Source organism: Euwallacea similis, chromosome 16, assembly GCF_039881205.1.
Source record: "Euwallacea similis isolate ESF13 chromosome 16, ESF131.1, whole genome shotgun sequence".
NCBI classification, from domain to species: Eukaryota; Metazoa; Arthropoda; class Insecta; order Coleoptera; family Curculionidae; genus Euwallacea; species Euwallacea similis.
Genome location: NC_089624.1, coordinates 2,243,182 through 2,264,508, shown reverse-complemented (window position 1 = coordinate 2,264,508; position 21,327 = coordinate 2,243,182). Strand labels below are relative to the sequence as shown.

General features: G+C 33.0%; 1 protein-coding gene across 6 annotated transcripts; it reads right to left on the bottom strand.

Annotated features, from left to right (window-relative positions):
• Window positions 1–1,361: 1,361 nt before the first annotated feature.
• Window positions 1,362–19,941, bottom strand: RhoGAP71E (Rho GTPase activating protein at 71E). Of its 6 annotated transcripts, none has more exons than XM_066397889.1 (11): window positions 19,437–19,941; window positions 15,835–16,106; window positions 12,666–12,867; window positions 12,070–12,081; window positions 10,477–10,675; window positions 6,545–6,705; window positions 6,345–6,488; window positions 5,630–5,795; window positions 5,264–5,399; window positions 5,053–5,204; window positions 1,362–4,999 (listed from the first exon to the last, which is right to left on the bottom strand). In XM_066397889.1, the coding sequence occupies exons 1-11, from the start codon at window positions 19,599–19,601 to the stop codon at window positions 4,914–4,916; spliced, it is 1,695 nt and encodes a 564-aa protein (XP_066253986.1). In that variant the 5' UTR covers window positions 19,602–19,941; the 3' UTR covers window positions 1,362–4,913. The 6 variants fall into 6 exon arrangements, with proteins under 6 accessions (XP_066253986.1, XP_066253990.1, XP_066253988.1 ...); XM_066397893.1 differs by having other exon boundaries at window positions 1,362–4,995; XM_066397891.1 differs by having other exon boundaries at window positions 5,264–5,396.
• Between the last annotated feature and the right edge of the window lie 1,386 nt (window positions 19,942–21,327).

Genomic DNA, 21,327 nt, shown 5'->3' with positions numbered 1-21,327 from the left:
TAGATCCTGAGGATGTGGCCTACTTGGTCTCGCACAATAGTGGGCAAAGAGTTACCGGATTGACTCTTTACAAGACACAAACATTACCCACTCTACATTGACTTTTAATTATGGTTAAAATAATTAGATTGTTGAAATGCAAAAAAAATTTTAATATCTTCTCAACAGCATCTATCATCGAGCCTTTCTTCTTTAAGATGAAGTGGTTCCACGTGCCGTCCACAGTATGTAATTAATCGCTCTTCATTATGCTCAAACTCATTTCAATTTAGGAATCTTGATATTTAGTATATTATAATTCATGGGGCGAATCATTTGTCTAGGAGGGTGGGTACTACAACAAACATTCGCCTTAAGAATATAAACCTGTAATAGACCCAAGCGTACTTCTCATCAAGATTATAGAAGGGTAAATAAACATCAATGAAAGATTTCTGGATGAGATTACGATTATATGGGAGAGCCATCTCACATATGTACAACCGTAAAATTATAATGCTTTATTTTAAAAAATAATTTTCTTTGCCCGTTTTTGAAGAATAAATTAAAAAATCTGCCAATTTCAGCCTTGCACAAATAAACATCACAGTTGCAATACAGGTTCATTAAATTTAGCCATATAGTAGTTATTCTGTTTGGTTTTCATCGGTAGTTGATATTAACTATATTTACTTACAAAGGTGTTCGTCGTTGTGAAACTTTCAACTGCAAATTTAGCCCCTCAAATCGCCTCAATTCACCTTGTCCCAATTTGGTTTCTCAGGGCATTGGGCAGTAACTGCTTCTCGTCCAATTTAATCCATAGATATGTAAAAAATAATCTTAGTGCTAGATAGGCTAGGGCATTTTGGAAAAGCGTTTTTACGACATGGAGGGGGTCCATTTTACTTACTTGAATTGATTTTGGGTTTGACATGCATAGTGGTGGCATTGTTATCCACAGATTTTATCCACCTATGCAGGGGAAACGGTCGTTACACGACCGTAATAGAAAATCCAGTGGTGGTTCTTATAAAATGCGTAAAAATAAGGTGGTGCGTAAATAGTATACTTACAACTGAAGAGTAATTGTCTAGTATCTAAGAACCGATTTTATTTTATGAAGTTATCTGATTTCAAGGACTTTTAAATAAAAAAAATTATTTTCCTGCAATTTTAAGGAGAAAACTTCGTATATCTATCGATCTAAGCTCCAAGCCTTGCATCCAGTTTCTTCACGATAACGACGGCTTTCCTTAGACTAGTTTTCTTCGACATAGCCTCATTTAATACGAAATTGCAAGCTATTTTCAATGTATCAAACATCTTTTTAAAGATGATCTATGAGAGATATTACGCCATTTAAAAAATAAAACACCGAAGACGTACTTGAATATGTTTATTAAAATTTCCAAGATCAAAAATAACATACAACAATATCTTTGGCGAATTCCTCCACAAAGAATAAACGTTACTTGTAAAACATCCATATGTATTACTTTATAAAATTACAAAATAACCAACGAATTCTCTAAGAATATTTGTTTTATCAGAAAACTCGTCATTCATTGCGTAACATTTAAGTAATAAAATTTAAGTATTATAAACAGATAGACTTTTTGCCGCAGCAAGATATAACTGAAAATAGCTACAGGGTGATGCAGTTGCGTATCGTACATTCAATATAGTTTTTATTATTTCAAACACCCACACTTTATAACGGACACTAGAACGATGGGTACAGGGGGACTGATAAAATTGCAGTTCACATTATTTGAAGGAATTGTAAAACTAATACCTTTTGGAGAAAGATAAGTCCTTAATTGGAGAATGATATTTCTTATGAGCAACTTTTGTGTTTTCATTGTATCTAAACTAGTTTTTGTGCTGGCTTAAATAAAATGAATACCCCCATACATGATCTAACAGATGACACATTAATTTATATATTAAAATCTAAGGCTTTGCATCATCCTGTGAAAAGTCTAAAGCTCTATTATTTGGTGTTATCAATCTTACAGTTTGTCATAAGCTTAATTTCGAAAATATATTGTAATATTTTTTTGGTTACTATAACAATCGTGTGACGTACGAAAGAAACATTTTTGCTACATAGTTTAATAAATTTTAAATAATTGTGCACAAAGGGAAAATACTGTGTACAAAGACAACTCTTTAAAATGCGAAATAAAGAACTCCTAAAAATAGTTCCTTTTTCCCATATAATTCTTACAATATTTTAAGGTAAACATTTTTATAAAAGGTAAAAAGAAATTTATTAAAATACATATAAATGCACACGCGTTTTGGAATGCAAAATTTTTAACAATACGTTCGTTAAAAAATTTGGTCTTACTTACAAGCTAATAATAATAATAAAAATCGATGAGTGGGATAGACAAAGTGTAAACAATTTAATACTACAGAGGTTATAAATCAGCAAAAATAATGCGAATAAAACCATGTATAATGTTCTAACAATTGTAACATTGAAATACATATATTGTGAACTAGATTTATAATACAGGGAGGTTTGGAGTTGCAGAATGGCATAAGCCAAATATCGAAAATTGTCTTTCAAACCATGAAAGCAATATTCAAAAAACACAAAAAAATAGAACGCTTTTATTGTATTAGTTTCCTGTATAAGCTGCAAAAATGTCAGAAAAAGCAAATAATGACAATGCAGATAGTGTTATTTATTATTTCACATAATATGTATTTAAGTTTGGCTGCTATTTTTTGTTAATTTTTACTCGGGGCTGTTACTTTAAACACTTTAATTAGCATTAATACTAACCACGTATAAGGACATTGAATTACTGGAGAATTTTATCCGCGGATGAAAATCTTGTCACTATTTGTTTTTTATCACTTCTCTAGCAGCCACTCGAACGACAATTACTTTTACACTTTGCATGTGTGCAGTAATCAGACTAAGTCTAATTTTAGAAATAGAGTTTGTGAGTTGGATAAAGTACACTTTGGGACTACCTAACTATTAAATTGCTGAAACGATGTTTTTTAAACATAGCCCATCCATGAACTTCTTAACTATTATTTTCCTGCCAGTAAGATTACTGTCAGACATTACGTTCGTACGTCAGGGAGGAAACTGCCCATAACTTCACAATTCAAATTTTTAAATATTGAAACAATATTTAATATAAGGCTTCAACACTCGGTTAAGCGAGTTAACAGTGAGGCAATCTTAAAATCCATACTTAGTTTAAATCAGGTTCGAACGCCATTCGAAATTGCCGACGTCGACTTGCATCCTTTACCAAACTCATTAATTACAATATTTAAGAAATATTTCTATACGGAATACGATGTTTAAGAAATCGCTATAGCCTTGAGCCTCTAGGTCTACAATGGAATTTAAATTTAAAACAATTTCCATTTTGAGAGTCAGTTAGTTACTGCGCACGTGAAGCTTCACCATTGAGCTTCCATTAAAGTTTGTCCGTTAAATTTGTCTAAATATAATTAACTAAATTCTTAAACAGAATATTTTGCACGTAAGTGCATCAGTGGAAGGACTTAACACAACAAATAAACTTCATTATCCGAGAAATTACATTATTTTTTGTTGCAACAAAAGCATTGCATGAGGTTGCAAAGCTATGGTAGGAATTGTACTCGTACATAAATAATATTCTTAAACTCGCAATAATTGCATATTTACCGCCTCAACATAAGGTACATTTATATCAGTACAGAACTTCAGGTGGCAAGGTGTTTATAACGTTACCCACCCGTTAATTACACTTGAACACAAATTTATTCGTTCCTAAATAAACTTTTGGCATAGATTTGTAAAACAATACCAAGACAGTCTTCGAAATTAATTTGGTGATGAAAAAATTAATACTACTTGTACATACTTAGAATGCAGTGGTGAGATTTAACGATAGTGAAGCTCGGGCAAGGACCATCAAGGAACCAAGATTGATTTCGTACTAAAACAGTTAATTTCAAGAACATACTTCTAAGAAATATCTTAATCTTAATTTTAGCAATGCCTCTTCTGGGTGCAGCAAGGCACCCTGCACTAGCAGCTCAATATTCGTATTAAAAATCGATAAACAATCCTAGATTATTAAACAGTCTGGACGGACACTAATAAATATTATCCTGGTAATCCTTGACGATTATTGCCTTTAATGCAATACTTATCAAAGATGTATCAAAGAACTAATTTGGAAATTATACCATGTGCTTTAAACCCTTTTTTCTACTTATTTGTAAAATTAAGGCCGGCACAATAATAATTTTATTATAAGTAATGTCTTGTGCTCAAATATTTACAAATTGGAAAAAATCGAAATAGGCATTGATGTCTAATCCACCATGACCTAAATCATTGATCATCAGATTAGCTCATAAATATTCTTAATTGCGCCCTTTAATGTAATGATTATACAGGGTGAGAACTTTTATTCAGAGCATGCCTTGAAATTCAAATGATCTACAGGAGTTTTCAAAATTATTTGAAAAAGAAACAAAAGGTCTTATTTTCGGTTTATCTATAAGATGCCTCAAAATATTACAATTCAATTCGTGTAAGATGATTCATATTAGATGTTGTTCATTGTACCTAAGTCTTAAAATTACAATAAAATCACATCTCTGCCGTTGGAGCTAAAGCACATCGTATAACACTATAAAGACCACACACATCTAAAAATTCAAAGGGCCACACTGCATACTTAAGTTTAATAAGCGTAGATTTTATTAATACAAATTGCTGCAGTTCCAAATGCGCTTTCAGCCAGATAAAGAATTCTTTTCATTGTTTTCATTGTTAGCAAAATTTCATTAAAACATATTTTCGCATTTATTTTGCCGATATAAATAGGTTCAGCTTCAGCTCGCATTTGATCTGCAGCCATCAAATACCTCGTAAGTCTTATAAATTGCGTTTAAAGTCCTTAAATGCGCGGTTTGTATGTGAGAGTGACGCATATCGTCTCTGTAGTATTGGCAGTTCCTGGTATCATCGGATCGTCCTTGCTACCTTCAAGGATGACCGTTTAACACTCCCCTTAAAAAACAAAAATGTGTACTTACCATTCTCAGCTCCTTTAGTTGGGGATTCCACCGGACACGAACATAGTTCCGTTTTATTCTTAAAACTGCACGATCTAGATATGTTTTCGTACTTGATTTTGAAGCTGTTCGAACGTGAATTGGAACCCCTTCTATCATTACGGCCTTTAAAGCTGTAAGAAGTATGAGATCATGCAAATCAGACCTAACAACAAAAATAAAGATAAGATACCTGCTGGATCTAGATCCATTTTCTTTATTTCTACGACTGGCAGACCGGACGCATCTTTTGTCTCTGGAATTTACACATTTGATACTGGGTCTTTTTTGGATGGATTCGGCGCTTAACGATAAGCCAGCTATTCCTACTAAAAAATATTTTTTTACAACTTGTAGTATGCTCCGGAACTAGAGAGATATGAATAACCATTTATTTCGGGTTATTAATTTAATCTAGAAAATAAATCCTGACAATCCTACATCTGGTAACCCAACAATTTGTGCCTTGTACTTTTGTAAAATTTAAAATTCCTGTTTCAAATCGACTGAATTTCTTCAGAATTGAAAATTTTAGTTTAACAATTAATAGCGGTTGTACCTATAGTTCCCGATGATGATCGCCTCAGTAACGCATTAGTAAATGCTGAAACGTCAGCCGTGTTAAGAGGAATGTCCAAGGAACCTCCACAACTTTGGCAGTCCACTGACGGTCCTAGAAACCACTGGGAACGAGTTTTCATTCTCTCTGTCTGGCGTTCGTGAACCTTTAAACAATACAAATATTTAATTTGGTTGTTTATTTTTTAATCTAATAGTTATTTGATTTGACTTGAGGCGTATGTTTCCTAAATTTGTGAAGTTCGCAGATAATATTTCAAAATTTAGTAGCATTTTGGTTATGTAGTTTCCTATCGTTTCTTGGTGGTCGAAATTTGCTTAAAAGTTCGTATTCATCTCAGCACAAACGAGAACGCGGCCGCGTTTTATGTTAATTTGTATTTATGGCGATCCAGACGATTACTTCCTTCTGTTCTGTCAACCTTAACACTTCAAGACACGTGATAGTGACCTGAGAGTGACCAGTACTGCATTTATAGTTTTAGTCGCTGTTCTATCTTTGTCGTCTTTTAAATCGCGAGGACTATCATTTGACAATTTATGGTGAATATCTGGCTCAGATGATCTTTCGCTCGGTTAGCCCCATATAATTTCTCAATATTTTAAAATGTTGGACAAGTATCACGTTTGACTAGTTTTATTCTTTATCTATCTCTTACCATAAATTAGGAAAACAATAAAAAAAAGGAACTCACCTGAGGTAAATAACTAAGACTTCTCGTGCTTTCTGCATAAGCATTAACCGCCTTCAATTCTTCCAACGTCATTTTGGGACCCGAACAATTATTGTGACTAAATTTGGACGAGTGACTTGTACTTGAGGAGTGGGACGTGTTACTCTGAAAACCACAGTCTTTAAATTTATTCTCTCCATTAAGACATTATCTCCAACTACCTGGAACAGTCCATTTTGCTCCAGCGAAATTGACAGCCTAGTGCATGACTCCAAAAGGGTGTGTTCGGCAATCATGCCCAACGACGAGGAGTTTACATGGGGCTGCAGCCCCACTTCTAGAAGCGCAGGGGTGGATTGACATTCTTCAGCCTGGGTCAAGGCTACAAAAGATTTGCGAAGTTATAATTTTAAAGTCTGTTGATTGCACAATCATGGATTAAGTTGAGAGCAGCAAAATGTTTCCAAAATTCCATGTGCTAAAGCTGGTTTCCATAGAAACCAAGAATTTCACCAACACCTAGCCTCTATTCTAACCGTTTCTATGGAAATTAGCTTGCAGTTCAAGTTAAGCAAGTTAAAGTTAAAGTCAAGCATACTAATAATTCAGCTAAAGGATTTTTTCTCTATTTTGTAGTATTTCCGCTCAAATCGGAAATTTTAAAAAATAGTAAAAGGAACTGCCGAGGCCCTGAGAGTTTGACAAGGAATTGATTTGAGAGGACATTTATGGAATCATGGAGTATTTAAAACAAACCAAGCCCGAAAACATTGGAAATCATTGATGTCAACGAAGGAAAACTTTGTAATTTTTAAAATTTAAATAAACTTTTAACCTATAGCTGAAAAAATTATGCCGTAAACATTTCAACTCGTGATTTTCGATGGCACACCAACCGTTCGGTGAGGGTCGGCATCAGACCAATATCGAAATTTGCTCACCTTGTACGATCAAGATTTATAAATCGAAATTTGAAAAGAAAAAAGCCAAAATTTGTGCTCAAAGATGTAAGCCAATTTACAAAAAAACGTCATATTCTAAATTATCCAAGCTTTTTGTTACACCACACAATATTCAAAATTCTTAATTACGAAAAAAGCCAACTAAAAATGATTAAAAGCTACATACCTGCAAAACAGTGCAAACTAATAACGGCAACGTGCTGTCCAGTTTGTTACACTAAAACTATTTATTAAGCCATGCAGAACGGTGCAAATGGAAAGGCTGCCAACAACCGCAAAAGGGTAAAACATGTAGGGCGGTCAGGGCAACACCCAAGAGGACAGTCACAAAATAAAACTGCCGTATTATAAAATTAGAATTTAAAAAAATTTATTAATGTGAACAATAATGGAAAATATCACAGAGTAGCGATGCATTCATGAAAATGTTAAAGTAATTATTTTACACACACGAGCGCTAAATGATATCTACTATAAACTATTTAAATAATAATCCAATAAAAATATTGTCTGTACAACGCATGAAGAAAGAACTAATCATTGGAAAGCGTAACCAAACCGTGAGAGGGCGCATTTTCTTTAGTCACGTATGTAGTACCTATGCTTTAGACATTAATATATTTCATATGGGTTAGATAGCACAGGTAAAAGGAAATTATTAGTAATACATGGTAGCATTCGATGTGATTAACATCGGATGTGTGGTAAAAAAGATTATCCTTAATTATTTATCGAAAACGGCCTACATTTCTATTCCACTTGCTTAATCGCATTGCAAATTTTTGCTTCATGTATTAGCATAATATTATGCCAATGTTGAAGAAAAATATGAACAATTTATGAGATAATTGTATATCACTTTATATATATTATGAAGTCAGTTTACTTGAGTAGCGATGCTAAAAACGCTTATAAAATATGAACATTAGCCTCTATTTTATATTATTAACTCCCATTTGAGGTTCTACAGAGAACAAAATTGTCAAAAATTAGCAGTGAAAATAATTTTTCCCAATATTAGAAAAATGATGAAAAATGTGTTCCCAAAAATGGTTCTTCCTCCATGACAAAACATACTAAAACTTGCATCCATACCTGTTGATGTGTATGAAATTTAAATACTTTCTTCTCAACAAAAACAACACGAAATTTGAAAACAAGCACAATTTAAAATTCAATTGATCCAATGTAATTCAAAAAAGGACGGAAGGGATTGAAATTCGATATCATAAACATTTGTAATGTGTACAAACTAAAAACCAAATAGTTCTTTTAACTGATTGTCAGGTATTTTTAAGTGTTAAGACCTTGCATGTTTATAATTGTAAATATACGACAATTGTTGGAAAAACTTTATAATTGACACATAAATTTATATAATTTTAAATAATTAACCATGGAAAGGACTCTAACCGCTAAAGGATGACACCCCATTGTTGTTTTAATTTTATGGTTGCCATAGAAATGAATGTCAAATGAAACGTCAATGTTGATGTTATGATATGTTATTCAAAATACATTGCTTTCTCGTATTTCAGATTTAATTTATACTCTATTTAGAGATAAATTTGATGCAATTTTATTAGATGTACTTAACTCTAGTAGTAGAAAAAATCGTATATACACCGCGGATCCACACGTCTTAGACTTAAACTTGAAGTTCAAGTCATAATCGTGTACTTCATAACTGTGATGTATAATATACTACTAAAGTGCTTGAGATTAAAACTTAACATACAGTTAACAATTTTGCAGCAAGTTTGTTTAAAAAAAAATAGGGTACTTCTCAGGTATCCGGTGAGTTAAATTATGACCTGCTTAAATTATAGGCTGATTCGATTTAGACGAGGTTTTTTGTACAATTTAGCTCTCTATGACATGTTTCTATAGGATTTAGAATATGACGTTCTGCTATTCGGTAACCACCATCAATTCATTTATTCAATAAATACAGTCCTAGATTTTTTATTTCTGAACCACCTTCTTTTTTAATTCAGTGAGATATGATCTGATAAAACGGCCCTATTTTGTAAATTTTCATTTTGACATATTTCACATGCCTTGGGTACGAGTGATTTGGATAAATACACTAGCTGACACTATATTTGCAGACTTGAGGAGTGCAGTTTTCAAATTAATAGTACGAAATAAAAACTTGAAGTTTACTTCTAAAGAATAAACGTCATCTTTTAAGTCTGATAGCACCATATCATAGAGGACAAAATGCTAATCGGAATTTACCAAGTTTCAAAACAGCAATGATTCTTCAAATAACTTAGATCATCATGCTCAAACTCAAAAAACGATCACCCTGTATTATAGGCCAATTCCATAGTCAAAAACAATTTTAAGGCTTTTTCAATTATTTGCAAAATGGGTATTAATATTGTTATTTAAGAGAAGATTCTTCCATGATTTCTCATAAACAAAGCAAAAACCACCTTATGTAATAAAAATATAAAAGTCCAAGTAAACTCCAAATTTTCAATGTTAGCATGTTTACGTGCACGATGCACTCTAACACAAAATGTATTAAAGTTTTAAAAAATCGATGAAAACATCATATTTGACTAGGAAAAAGGATCTTAGACTCAAAAACACCTAAAGGCAAAAAAACTTACAAATTGGCATAAAAAAAACAACTAATACATCTAATAGGAATTAATTTTTTGTATTATCTTCGCAAATTTCATACCCATCAACAGGTCTCTCTATCAAAACCGAACATACTTACAAAACATGCGTACAATTCAAATAATTCCTGGAGCTACTTCAAGCAATAAATTTATTGAGAATTTTTTTCTGTAAGGTCTACACTTGACGCACCAACGATGACCTAATTAATAAAAAAAAACTAAATTAAAATAATAGTTCATCACGGCATGATCCACTTGAAACCAATAATTCAAAGAAGAAAACAGTGAAGCCCTAGACCGTGTTATTGGCATTGTAAAAATCATCGGGGGGTGGAAGATCGTCCCTCTGTGATTGATTACCTTCCATATATCCCCCGTATTTATCGTAGTTATTGAAAAGTAGCCAAGTGTCCGGGCCCATTGAGATGTGCGCTTTGGGGGCGAATCAAAAACGGAATTAGTCATCGTTAAAAAGGGAAATATTCACATCCCTGTTTAGTTAGTTTACAAGGCTGTGCTCGAAGTTATGCTACAATCAAAAAACAATAAACTTACCTGAAAGATATCGTTCCAGAGCTCCGAACTCTTTAGAAAACACTCCTTTGGAGGGTGGAAATTGGAACGAGCAGATCCATTCGCCTTGGACGCGCAAAACGCGGCCAGTTACACGAGCGTAGTACTCGTAGTTGTCTCTGCCGAAGAGATTGGACGACGCGAATTCCTCAATGAGATGTTTCATTACTTTGGAGGCGACCTAAATACGAACAAAAACGGATGGAAGACTGATGATCGATATATTAAACTTTCAATCAAATTGGTACTGAACATAAAGAGATGTTAAATGGAGAATAGGAAGGAAGATGTTTGCATTCAAACGGGATTCAAACAGTTTCGATTATCAACAGTTTGTCTGAAAATTCTTAAAAACTGGTTGGACCCTAAAGTGAAAACTGTCATGCACTCTAATGATGATTGACAACATACCGTTTTATATTACAATTGTTTAGTCATCAGGTATGCTTATACAGGGTGTCCCAAATTTTCTTGCCCAATGCAATAACTCTGTAGATAGAAAAGATAGAACTGCCTAGATAGAGCAAAAAAATGCTTATCACTTACAGTCTACTAAGAATGCAATCAATTTTACTACAGAGTCCCCAAAAAATTCTGTATCCCACGTGAAAAATCAATAAATAAATTACATTTACTGCTTAAAACTTCAAAATTCGATACAGCTGTCATCAAAAAGGCCATATGGATGTTGATCTTTGCTTTGCTTCGTTGCTGTGGATACCGATACGAAACCGTGGGAAATAAGCTCATTTCCTTATGGTTGCGCGTGTAACCCGTAAGAAATGAAAGTATACCGAGATCGAGGGTTTTTTGATATCTTTTTTGTTTTGATAATGATTCCATATCCTGATAGTTGTAGGAAAAAATATTTCCTTTATGTTTACAATTAATCCAAATACAATCTACAGGTAAAACGACTTGCTCCGCGACATCATCTAAGTGGAACTCACAACAGCTCTCTTGTTATAACCGTCAAACTGCCTACCACAGATTCAGTATGAGAATCTGAACAATACCTTAACTCTATTTCGCAGTAATTAGAGAAATTAACCTGCAATTAAAGTTGACAACACATTAATAATTTAACCCTTAACCGACTTGATAACTCATATAATTTTCAAGATCCCAATGCATGAAAGACAAATTTGGAACACACTGTATGCCATAATACCATTCAATGAACAACTTAACAACTTGTTATAGCCAGCTATTTTATATAACGACATAGAAAAATCAAAAAGCTAGTATTTTTTTATTTTTTCGGCTTGCCCGGGCCGAAGTAAATGAAATTTTGTTACAAAATTGCGTAACTATTGGATCGTTTATCTTAGTATTCACTTGAAAACAAATGGAGATGCTATTACTGCAAACGTTGTTAAACATATTAAATACTAAGAGATTGGAGAAATCTCTTTCATTAATAAAGCATTGCCTAGCAACTTCAAACAGACCTTGTTATTTAATATTAATAAAATTTTCTACAAACAACACTTTAGGAAAACCCATGAAACAGGGAGACGTTGTCTACTATCTACCAACAAGGTGATTTAGATGATTTATAAAATTGAGACTTACGTTCACTTCTGCCTTTAGTTTCAAAGTAAGCATTATACAGCAAAAGCAAAAATTAGTAACTTGAATCTAACGAAAATCGATATAATAAATAGGATAAAACATATAGAAATGCAATCACATTAAGCTGTTTTACCCCCTTTCAAGGTATCAAAAGCATTCTATATAATCTGCGCTGAAGTAAGTATAAATATAGAAATAGAGTTTTCACCACCTAATTTCGTCGAAAACATGATTTTACTACATATATACATCCGTATTTACATTTTAAGTAGAAATAACAAAGATAAACAACCACATATTGTATAATCTTTACATCTTGCTTTTGGATACCTAATTTACAAAAAAACGAAAAAAATGATCAGCTCTAAAAAAGTGTCTCAGCTGTTTTGCGCAAAGCGTTGTGTAAAAAAACTCTGCTAAGGTTGTGCACAACAATTTCGATAATGGAAACCAAGTAAATATTCAATACTCTTGGTATTAAAAAAATAATAAAATAAAACTTAAAGGGATCTTAATTTGAATAGGTTAAGAACCTACTCAAATTATAACATAAATTATTTGAAAGCATAAGAGTAAATTTGTAAACTTAATCTTACCTTGAATTTCATGACATCCTCCATTTTGGCAGTTTTCCCATCGCTCACGCAAGAATGGAAAAAACTGGGGGCCACGCTGACTCCTAGAGCTTCACTCGTCATGCCTGTGGAGGATCTCTCGCTATTTGAGGCAATCACGCGAAAAGTTCCAAATAACAAGACCAATAGCCTTTGGGTGTAAACTGGTAGGGAAGTAATAATTCTGGAAATATAACAATTGGTTTTATATTTCCAAACTGGGAACGAAGTTTCCTCAAATATTAAAATTTCATCGGAATCACTGATTAGACTACTTGGTCTTGGATGTAAATATTTAGACGCGTGAGAGCACAGCCAAATTTTACCACTTTCACAGTTACCTATACAGGACAAGTTTTCTTAGATGATTTCTTGGTTAAATGAGTAAATAATTGCAAATTTACAGGAGATTATCTGTCGTTTTTTTTTAATTCGTGACTCACTAAATGTTTCGAAAAAAACTTTTGGACAGTTTCTCTCATCATTCCTTCTGCTATTTAACTTCCCTCAGCAAACTTAATATTAGTTCATTAGTAAATGGTCGCGACAAAATTATTTCCTTATTGAAAAGGTCAATTTTCAAGCTCATTATTTTTCAAAATGGTAGATTTACTCTATTTATTCTTAAGTGAGGTACCCGGAACGTATATACAGGGTATTTCAAATTCGACCCTCACCATTGGGATCTCGGAAACTAGAGGAGATACGAAAAAGTTTAAATGGGGGCAAAGTTGCGCAATCTAGTGCATGATCGAATACCGTTTTCAAAATTTTAATTTTCCGAGTACTTCCGGAGATATCCGAGAAAAACTAAAAATTGGAGAATCCATTTTTATTTTTTTTTAGCGTTATTTGACAAGAAAGGTTAAATCCGTAAGCACATTTTCATTGTCACTTTTTCTCAGCTACACAATGACATATTCAAATTTGCGATCCGACGTTTCGTTTTCGGCTACCATCATCAACTTTATTTTTTCTTATGGGCCCCATATTGGATTTTTCGACAAAAAAATAGTGCGTTTCATTCTGAATTCATTGATATAGAACTTCTTATAATTTACTCTTTTAAAAGCCGAAATATTTAAATAAAAAGAAATATTACATAGTTGGCCTTGACTCCATCGAAAGACTTTCTTTTGTTCGCGTTATATGACAGAACTTCTCAAACGAATTTAGAGCGTGTGCAGATTTCCAATGAAAATGAGTTTCCGAAGTGAAGAAAAACGAGATATGTTAAGACTTTATTACAAATTTGATAGGAACAGTACGAAAACAGCTCAAATGTATTTTGAGTTATATCCGGAAAGACAACAGCCGCATAGAACATTATTTAAAACTTTGGACGAACATTTAGCTGAGTTTGATGCTTTTGAAAAATCTAGGATGAAGTATGGAAGCAGAATGAAAGAAGATACTAGAAATAACCTACTGGCAGAGACAAAACTAAATTATTATTAAATGATACAACAAGTGTTCAGATTGACGACCTTCCTCCTGCATACATAAACGAACACGTCTATTTAAATTAGTGACAGCCCTAATAATATTTCTCCTTCTGATTACTCTACATTGTGTAATGATGTTTTCTCTAAGTTCTTCTATTGTGTTATAATTTCGATTCTCATATATTCTATTTTTCAAAGTGCCCCACAAAAAAGTCGTCAATTTGAGCACTTGTTGTAACATTTAATAATAATTTAGTTTTGTCTCTGCCAGTAGGTTATTTCTAGTATCTTCTTTCATTCTGCTTCCATACTTCATCTTAGGTTTTTCAGAAGCACCAAACTCAGCTAAATGTTCGTCCAAAGTTTTAAATAATGTTCTATGCGGCTGTTGTCTTTCCGGATATAACTCAAAATACATTTGAGCTGTTTTCGTACTGTTCCTATCAAATTTGTAATAAAGTCTTAACATATCTCGTTTTTCTTCACTTCGGAAACTCATTTTCATTGGAAATCTGCACACGCTCTAAATTCGTTTGAGAAGTTCTGTCATATAACGCGAACAAAAGAAAGTCTTTCGATGGAGTCAAGGCCAACTATGTAATATTTCTTTTTATTTAAATATTTCGGCTTTTAAAAGAGTAAATTATAAGAAGTTCTATATCAATGAATTCAGAATGAAACGCACTATTTTTTTGTCGAAAAATCCAATATGGGGCCCATAAGAAAAAATAAAGTTGATGATGGTAGCCGAAAACGAAACGTCGGATCGCAAATTTGAATATGTCATTGTGTAGCTGAGAAAAAGTGACAATGAAAATGTGCTTACGGATTTAACCTTTCTTGTCAAATAACGCTAAAAAAAAATAAAAATGGATTCTCCAATTTTTAGTTTTTCTCGGATATCTCCGGAAGTACTCGGAAAATTAAAATTTTGAAAACGGTATTCGATCAAGCACTAGATTGCGCAACTTTGCCCCCATTTAAACTTTTTCGTATCTCCTCTAGTTTCCGAGATCCCAATGGTGAGGGTCGAATTTGAAATACCCTGTATAGTGTGAAACAAATGTTTGGAATTCTTTCTTTTACTTCATTTAGAATAACGCCGTTAGAGGTTGGAGCAGTGAAATTGCACACTATTATGAGTTAAAACTAACTGATAATAATATTCACTATTAACTAAGAACTTGGACACATCCTTGATAATATTTTGGGTAATAAATTTGTCACCCTCACCAAAACCTAGGAAACGGTACTTAGGAATCTAGGTGCACGGACAATCGACTTATAGAAAAAGTGGGCACATCCGATAGATTTTGTGATTTCATTTTGCAATTCCTTTGGAGTTTCTCAATTTAAAAAAAACAGCCATTATATCCCACTCATACCCACAACAATCATTACTCCTGCACTGTTATTCAGTACCTGTGCTGTGCATTCTGCTTAATAATATACGCATGAACAATTAACACCTACAGCGTCACCGGGCATATAATCTACTTAAATAATAAACACAATTAATCAAATATTCTGCTTCAGCACCTGAAGTCTGACGTTGGTTTGGAAAGTGGGACGCACCGATAAAGGATTTAAGCCATATTTGACTCACTACAGTCAAATAAATATTAGCTTCTTTTTGATAAACAGGAAGTGTACATCATAATGGCCGTTGGACTAAAGCGTGGACACTGTGTTACTTCGATACTTACCTAAAGATTTCATCTCGCTGGGTTTTCTGATCGCCACTCTCAAAGATGTCAAAAAATCTTTGCTCTATTTCCCTCCCGAATATGCCCCCAGGGACTTTCCGAAGGAATTTTTTCAATACACTAGCTATGGTGTACACGCTGAAGTTATCCATATTAACAAGCCGCCCCGTTTGTAGAAAGTGAATAAGCTTTTTCATCGCCCCTTGGTGGCCCGGAGCCCTGAAGACATCTTTTCTATAGGGGGCTTCTTTGTTCAGTTTCAAAACTAATACCTATTAGAGAACATTATGATAATAACGATTTAATTGTGCATTACAGCAAAATGTGAAAATATTAACCTAAATTCAGTTTATTCACAGTTAATTTGATCTAAATGTGCGTCAAGTCCCATCGAAAATTGCAGGCAGTCACCATTAAAAACTCCTGCCCGTCTACTGCAGTTTCAACAGAATCGTCAGGGTGTAACGTTCGTTACAAAATATTGCTTGCAACAGAATGACACTAACGGTCCTACAATATCCCTGACAAATTTACATTTGATTATTATTTAAATATGAATAAATCACGAGATTTGCAATCAATTAATGCAAATGTCCGTAAGCGTGGATCTTGTTTAGAATTAACTTACACAAATGAGGAATTTATTTATTTGAAATTGCCATTATTGTCATAGCAATGCGTTTCTTATAGACTTCAAAATTTTCTAAGGCCCGATTTAGATTAACCAAGTTTATGTCATGAATCAACAACTCAGCCTTAAACTTAACCCATCCATAAAGTTCTAAACTACCCAATCCTAATCTGCTCAAAAAAATGCTCTAAGCACGCCAAAATTAAATTCCAGTAATTATTATAATAAGAAAATTATGACCTTATATAACGAGAATGGTAAAAACCGAACTTTTTCTTGTAACACGAATGGAAAAATTCTCCTATAGATACCGAGACTACGTTGCAAACTATTGCTCACTTCTATGAGCCACATTGTATAATTTTAATTCTTCTATGATTATTTTTATGCTTTGACAATGTTATCTATTAGGACAATAAAGCTATCATTTGAATTTCAAAATTTTTGCAATCTCAATGAAAACACATAAAACAAAATCAACTTTTTCTGCCACAAATCAATGTAATATTAGATGCGTCCATTCAAGTGAAAAGCAAAGAATTGATTATCCTCAGTACCCAGTAAACAAAAATAAATATAATACGCAGTAAATACATTCACATAGGTAGATAAATACGGAAAAAATCAAATAAAGTTATCGCCTAATTCAAACAAAATCAAATGCCTTATTATTTTTGGAGTCGCTGTAGTTAATCAGCGCATTTAGTCTTATCAGTTGTAGTACTATAAGCTGTTCATCCTTAATAGCATAACAATCTCATTTAAGATTCCTTCAAATTAGGTTACTGAACAAGAGGAGAAATGATTTTAAAAATTTGATTACATTTTTCCTGTCCTGGGTGAATTTTCAATAGGTTTATGGACTATTGACAAAATGATAGTGATAAATACATGAAATCTGATTGCACTCTCACACGTTGAAAGTTTGGGAACAACTTGATAACTTGATTCGTTTAAGATATAGAGGGTGTTTTTGAAAAATCTTCTATTTGGACACGATGGAGTATTTCAGCTCGTACAGAAAATAAAACAAAAATTAAAATATGATATAGTAGATATATGTATAATAGATAAATGATATAGTAGTTTTTAAGTGGAAATAAAGTTGTATTTCTTAAAGGAACACCCTATGTATTATTAGATATGTATTTTGAACTGTCCCGTCAATAGCTTTAAAAAAGCAAATAAATATCACATATTTTTTGCTCTATTTATTTATATGATATATGAAAATGAGTGAGACATTGAATTCTATGTACAAAACCTTTGGGTAGCATTTTTTACTTTAGAGAAAACTAAAGAATACCAACTTCCAAAATGTACATACATATATAAAAAATGAATCAATTATTTGTGAAACAATGATACCTACCATAATATATATTGAAATTTTAACCCAAGAATGTGCAATCAGATCTAGCTATTATTGTTTTGTTAATACTCCTCTACAATAACTTTTGTAATGTAGTGACTAAGGTTGAGTAATGATTCAAATGAGTTTCCCAAGAAGGGATTTAATAGTACAACAAAATGACTTCATAAAATTTTGTAAACTAGGTAATACTTATACTAGTTATTAGCAAGGTTATTAGCAAACTGTACAGTACTGATACTACCACACCCAATTCCAGGACTTAAAAATATAATACAATGAATCTTGGTATGTATAATATGGAAACAGTGACTAACAATGACCATATTAAACCTGCATCTTAACTATCATAATTAACTTTCAGTTTATAAAATTACCTTTTGATTTTTTTCTATTATTTTTTCCTAATACTTACTTTTTGCTATCAACTGTTTGCAGGGGTCAAAATTAAGTAGCAAAACAATTGCTAAATTTCGCCTTTTGAAAAGAATGTTTAACTTGTATACAGGGTGTCCAGAAATAACATGCACATACAAAGATTCCCATAATAACATGAACAACAGGATGCCATTAATTTTTGAAGGGAAAATAGGCCAATTTAGCTCAGTTTACCTAGCTAGGAAATAGTTGTGTTTTCACGAAAGAGAGCTTTTTAGTTGATTTTAAAATAGGCTTTTGCTGAAATGAAATCATTTCAAAACCCCTTATATCATTCAAATTTGAACCTCTATGGAAAAGGAGTGTTTCTAATTCATTCCTATCACTGAACAGTCATACACCATAATTTTAATTCCACAGAGTACCAAAGCATAATTTGTTACACATATAAACATATTCTATTCTCAACTTTCAGTTTTTAAAATTTCATTTAATATATTTCACTAAATCCTTTAATGCACTTGACTTGATAGAAAATATATTTAATGGTATTTTATGGCATTTTGCTGCTGTTTCACATTAAAAACTATAATTTAATTAAAGTCTAAAAACAAGGGGAACTGCAGCTTATGAATTATATCAGATGTATAGCATTTTATGGGAATTCAAGAAGGAAAATTGATTGTTAGTAAGGTATTTATTATCAAAAAGTAACATTTCTTCTAGATTATTGAAAAATTATAGTTTACTCTACAAATTTAAGATGCTGATTTGCTCCTTGACAAATTTCTGTTGAATGTTAACAAAACTTCCAATTAAAATGCTTTTGCTCTTTGACATGAAAAATTGGTATATAAACTTAATTATTTATTTGATTCTTTTGAAAAATATTTTTATCCTTGTTTTTATGAAATAATAGTTAGGTAAATATACCTGGATAAATAATAACTTTAAATATTTGCTAAAAAAACTAAAATATGCTTAAGAAAATGAATCTAAGTGAGACCTCCCCCAGATAACACAAAATTAAAACAAACTTTAGTAGTCAATGAACACAAAGACTTGCACTTGGTTTGTTTGTATTTGAAACCCCAAATGGAGATATACTTAAAAATCTCCCTTATAACCTAAGACGATTTTTTCTACTTACATAAGCACAAAATAATATCAATGAAAAAAGTTCTAGAAAAAAACCTGGCAAATGCCAATAGATAAACTTACCAAAAGGGGTCCAGGGATGTCATTCTTGCAAACCTCTTGAAGAGGTACGCCAAATTTAACCTTTTCCAACCTGCGGGGGTAAGGCCCAGAAGGGTGACCACAGGAGGTGACTACATTACTGAATGTGGCAGCGCGCCTATGCATCCTCGCCGCCCAAGTGCTCATTTCCAATCAAGCGAAAAATATGGGGCCCCAAAAATACCTACGCGGACATAACCTAACTTTGACATCAAAACATTTTTCAAACAGTTGAATACTTTGGTTACACGACACACTGTAACACACGACATTCACGCGGCTTGCTAGTAACAAGGGGTCAAATCGCTAACGGAGGCCCGAAAGGGCATTTTATTTCATACAGACTTTTAAATATTCACGCCCTGAATGCATAAGGAAACCTAAATTCATACACCTTCGCTACTCAGCACAAACACCGAACAAACAGAAACAGGACAACGACAGACAGAACAGAATACTATCAACAGAAACAGAAGGACGATGACGAATGACGAAAGCGGGATGACAGAAAACAGAAATGTGTCAACGGATCGACGCGGCAAACGTTAAGGAGGCCGTACACGGCGTCCGCAACGTTTGCAGCATTCCTCGTCGCGTCGGTGCCACGTTATCTCATTACTAAAAGATTTCCTGGTCCCCCGGCTCATATGATAAATTTAGTTGCAAGCCGCAGAGGTACCACTTATAATGGACTATTTAATAGTTGTGGTCGATAACTTCGGGGCGTCTCATCAGCTGACATCATCAATAAAAACTAATGATGTCGTTCATTGTTTTATTACCAGCAATTAAAAGTTTGCACTATAAGAGTCTAGAGACCTAGAAATCGGTGGCTCTCCCACGAGCGATATTTGCTTTTTAGGTAATGCAAAAAACAGTTTTTGGTCCGTAGAGATATATTTTGCTAGTAGTCTCAAAATTTCAGATCGAGTCAACCCTCACCTCAATTTTGCAAAGTTTTTATGCCCTCCATTAGTTTGACTTCGTCATGAATGAAGAATAGCAGTGATTTTACCAAAACTTGTGATTTTCTGTCCAAATACTTTTCTTCGATCCGCATTCAGAGTCAGTAGTATCTTGTACATTTTGCTGTGGCGTTTTTCACCCCATAAAGTGATCTAACTAGAGCTTCTTTGGTATATGAAGTAGCTCGATCACTCTTCTTCACAAAATCGCTGACCACGCCTACTGAAATGAAATAGTAAAGCTAAGAGAAAAAGAGTATGGTGTAAGTGTATAACTAACTATACACTTGTAAACAGTGTAACTAAATGCAAAAGTTGAATTTTTTGAAAATACTCTGTAATCTTTTTTATTCATCAAAGAGCAAAAATCTACCAAACATGCCCCAAAATATCTATCAAAGCTCTTAATTAACATTATACAACAGTATGGTTTCAAAAAACTGCAACTACCAAATGCAGAGGGTTGAAATAATTAAGCGCCAGGTGAAGTGAGACACCCAAAAATTTGCCTAATTTTGATTAGTTATAATTTCGCCCTTTCTTTGGCAACGTTAGAAGGTGGAAAGCGCTATCCTTGATCTATGTGTCATTGTCTTTATATATTTTTTGCATTTATCAATCCATCTCACCATACAATTAGAGCCGAGAAATATTTCAAATTTTAACCAAGAATTTTTACAGGTCCCTAGAGGTTTTCCCTCAATGTTAGGTGAATAGGTTAGTGATATAGATCCAAGCCTATATCTTGGCACACATTTAAGTTTTTTACATTATCTTGCTATGTAAATACTATCATTTTATGAAATTTCATTTTTCTTTTTAAATATTGCATTTTTTAATTGAACAATAGCAGACATCATTTAAATTGTACAAAGGGTGACTTTCTAATCGAAATAATTAACATCACT

Bases quoted from the DNA above. Each gene is read 5' to 3' on its own strand.
- RhoGAP71E (XM_066397895.1), bottom strand. From the start codon at position 19,601: ATGAGCACTTGGGCGGCGAGGATGCATAGGCGCGCTGCCACATTCAGT. The intron at 10,676-12,665 runs GTAAGATTAAGT...GTTCGTATTTAG, and splicing joins AGGATGTCATGAAATTCAAG to GTCGCCTCCAAAGTAATGAA. The intron at 5,796-6,344 runs GTGAGTTCCTTT...TATTGTTTAAAG, and splicing joins GTCTTAGTTATTTACCTCAG to GTTCACGAACGCCAGACAGA.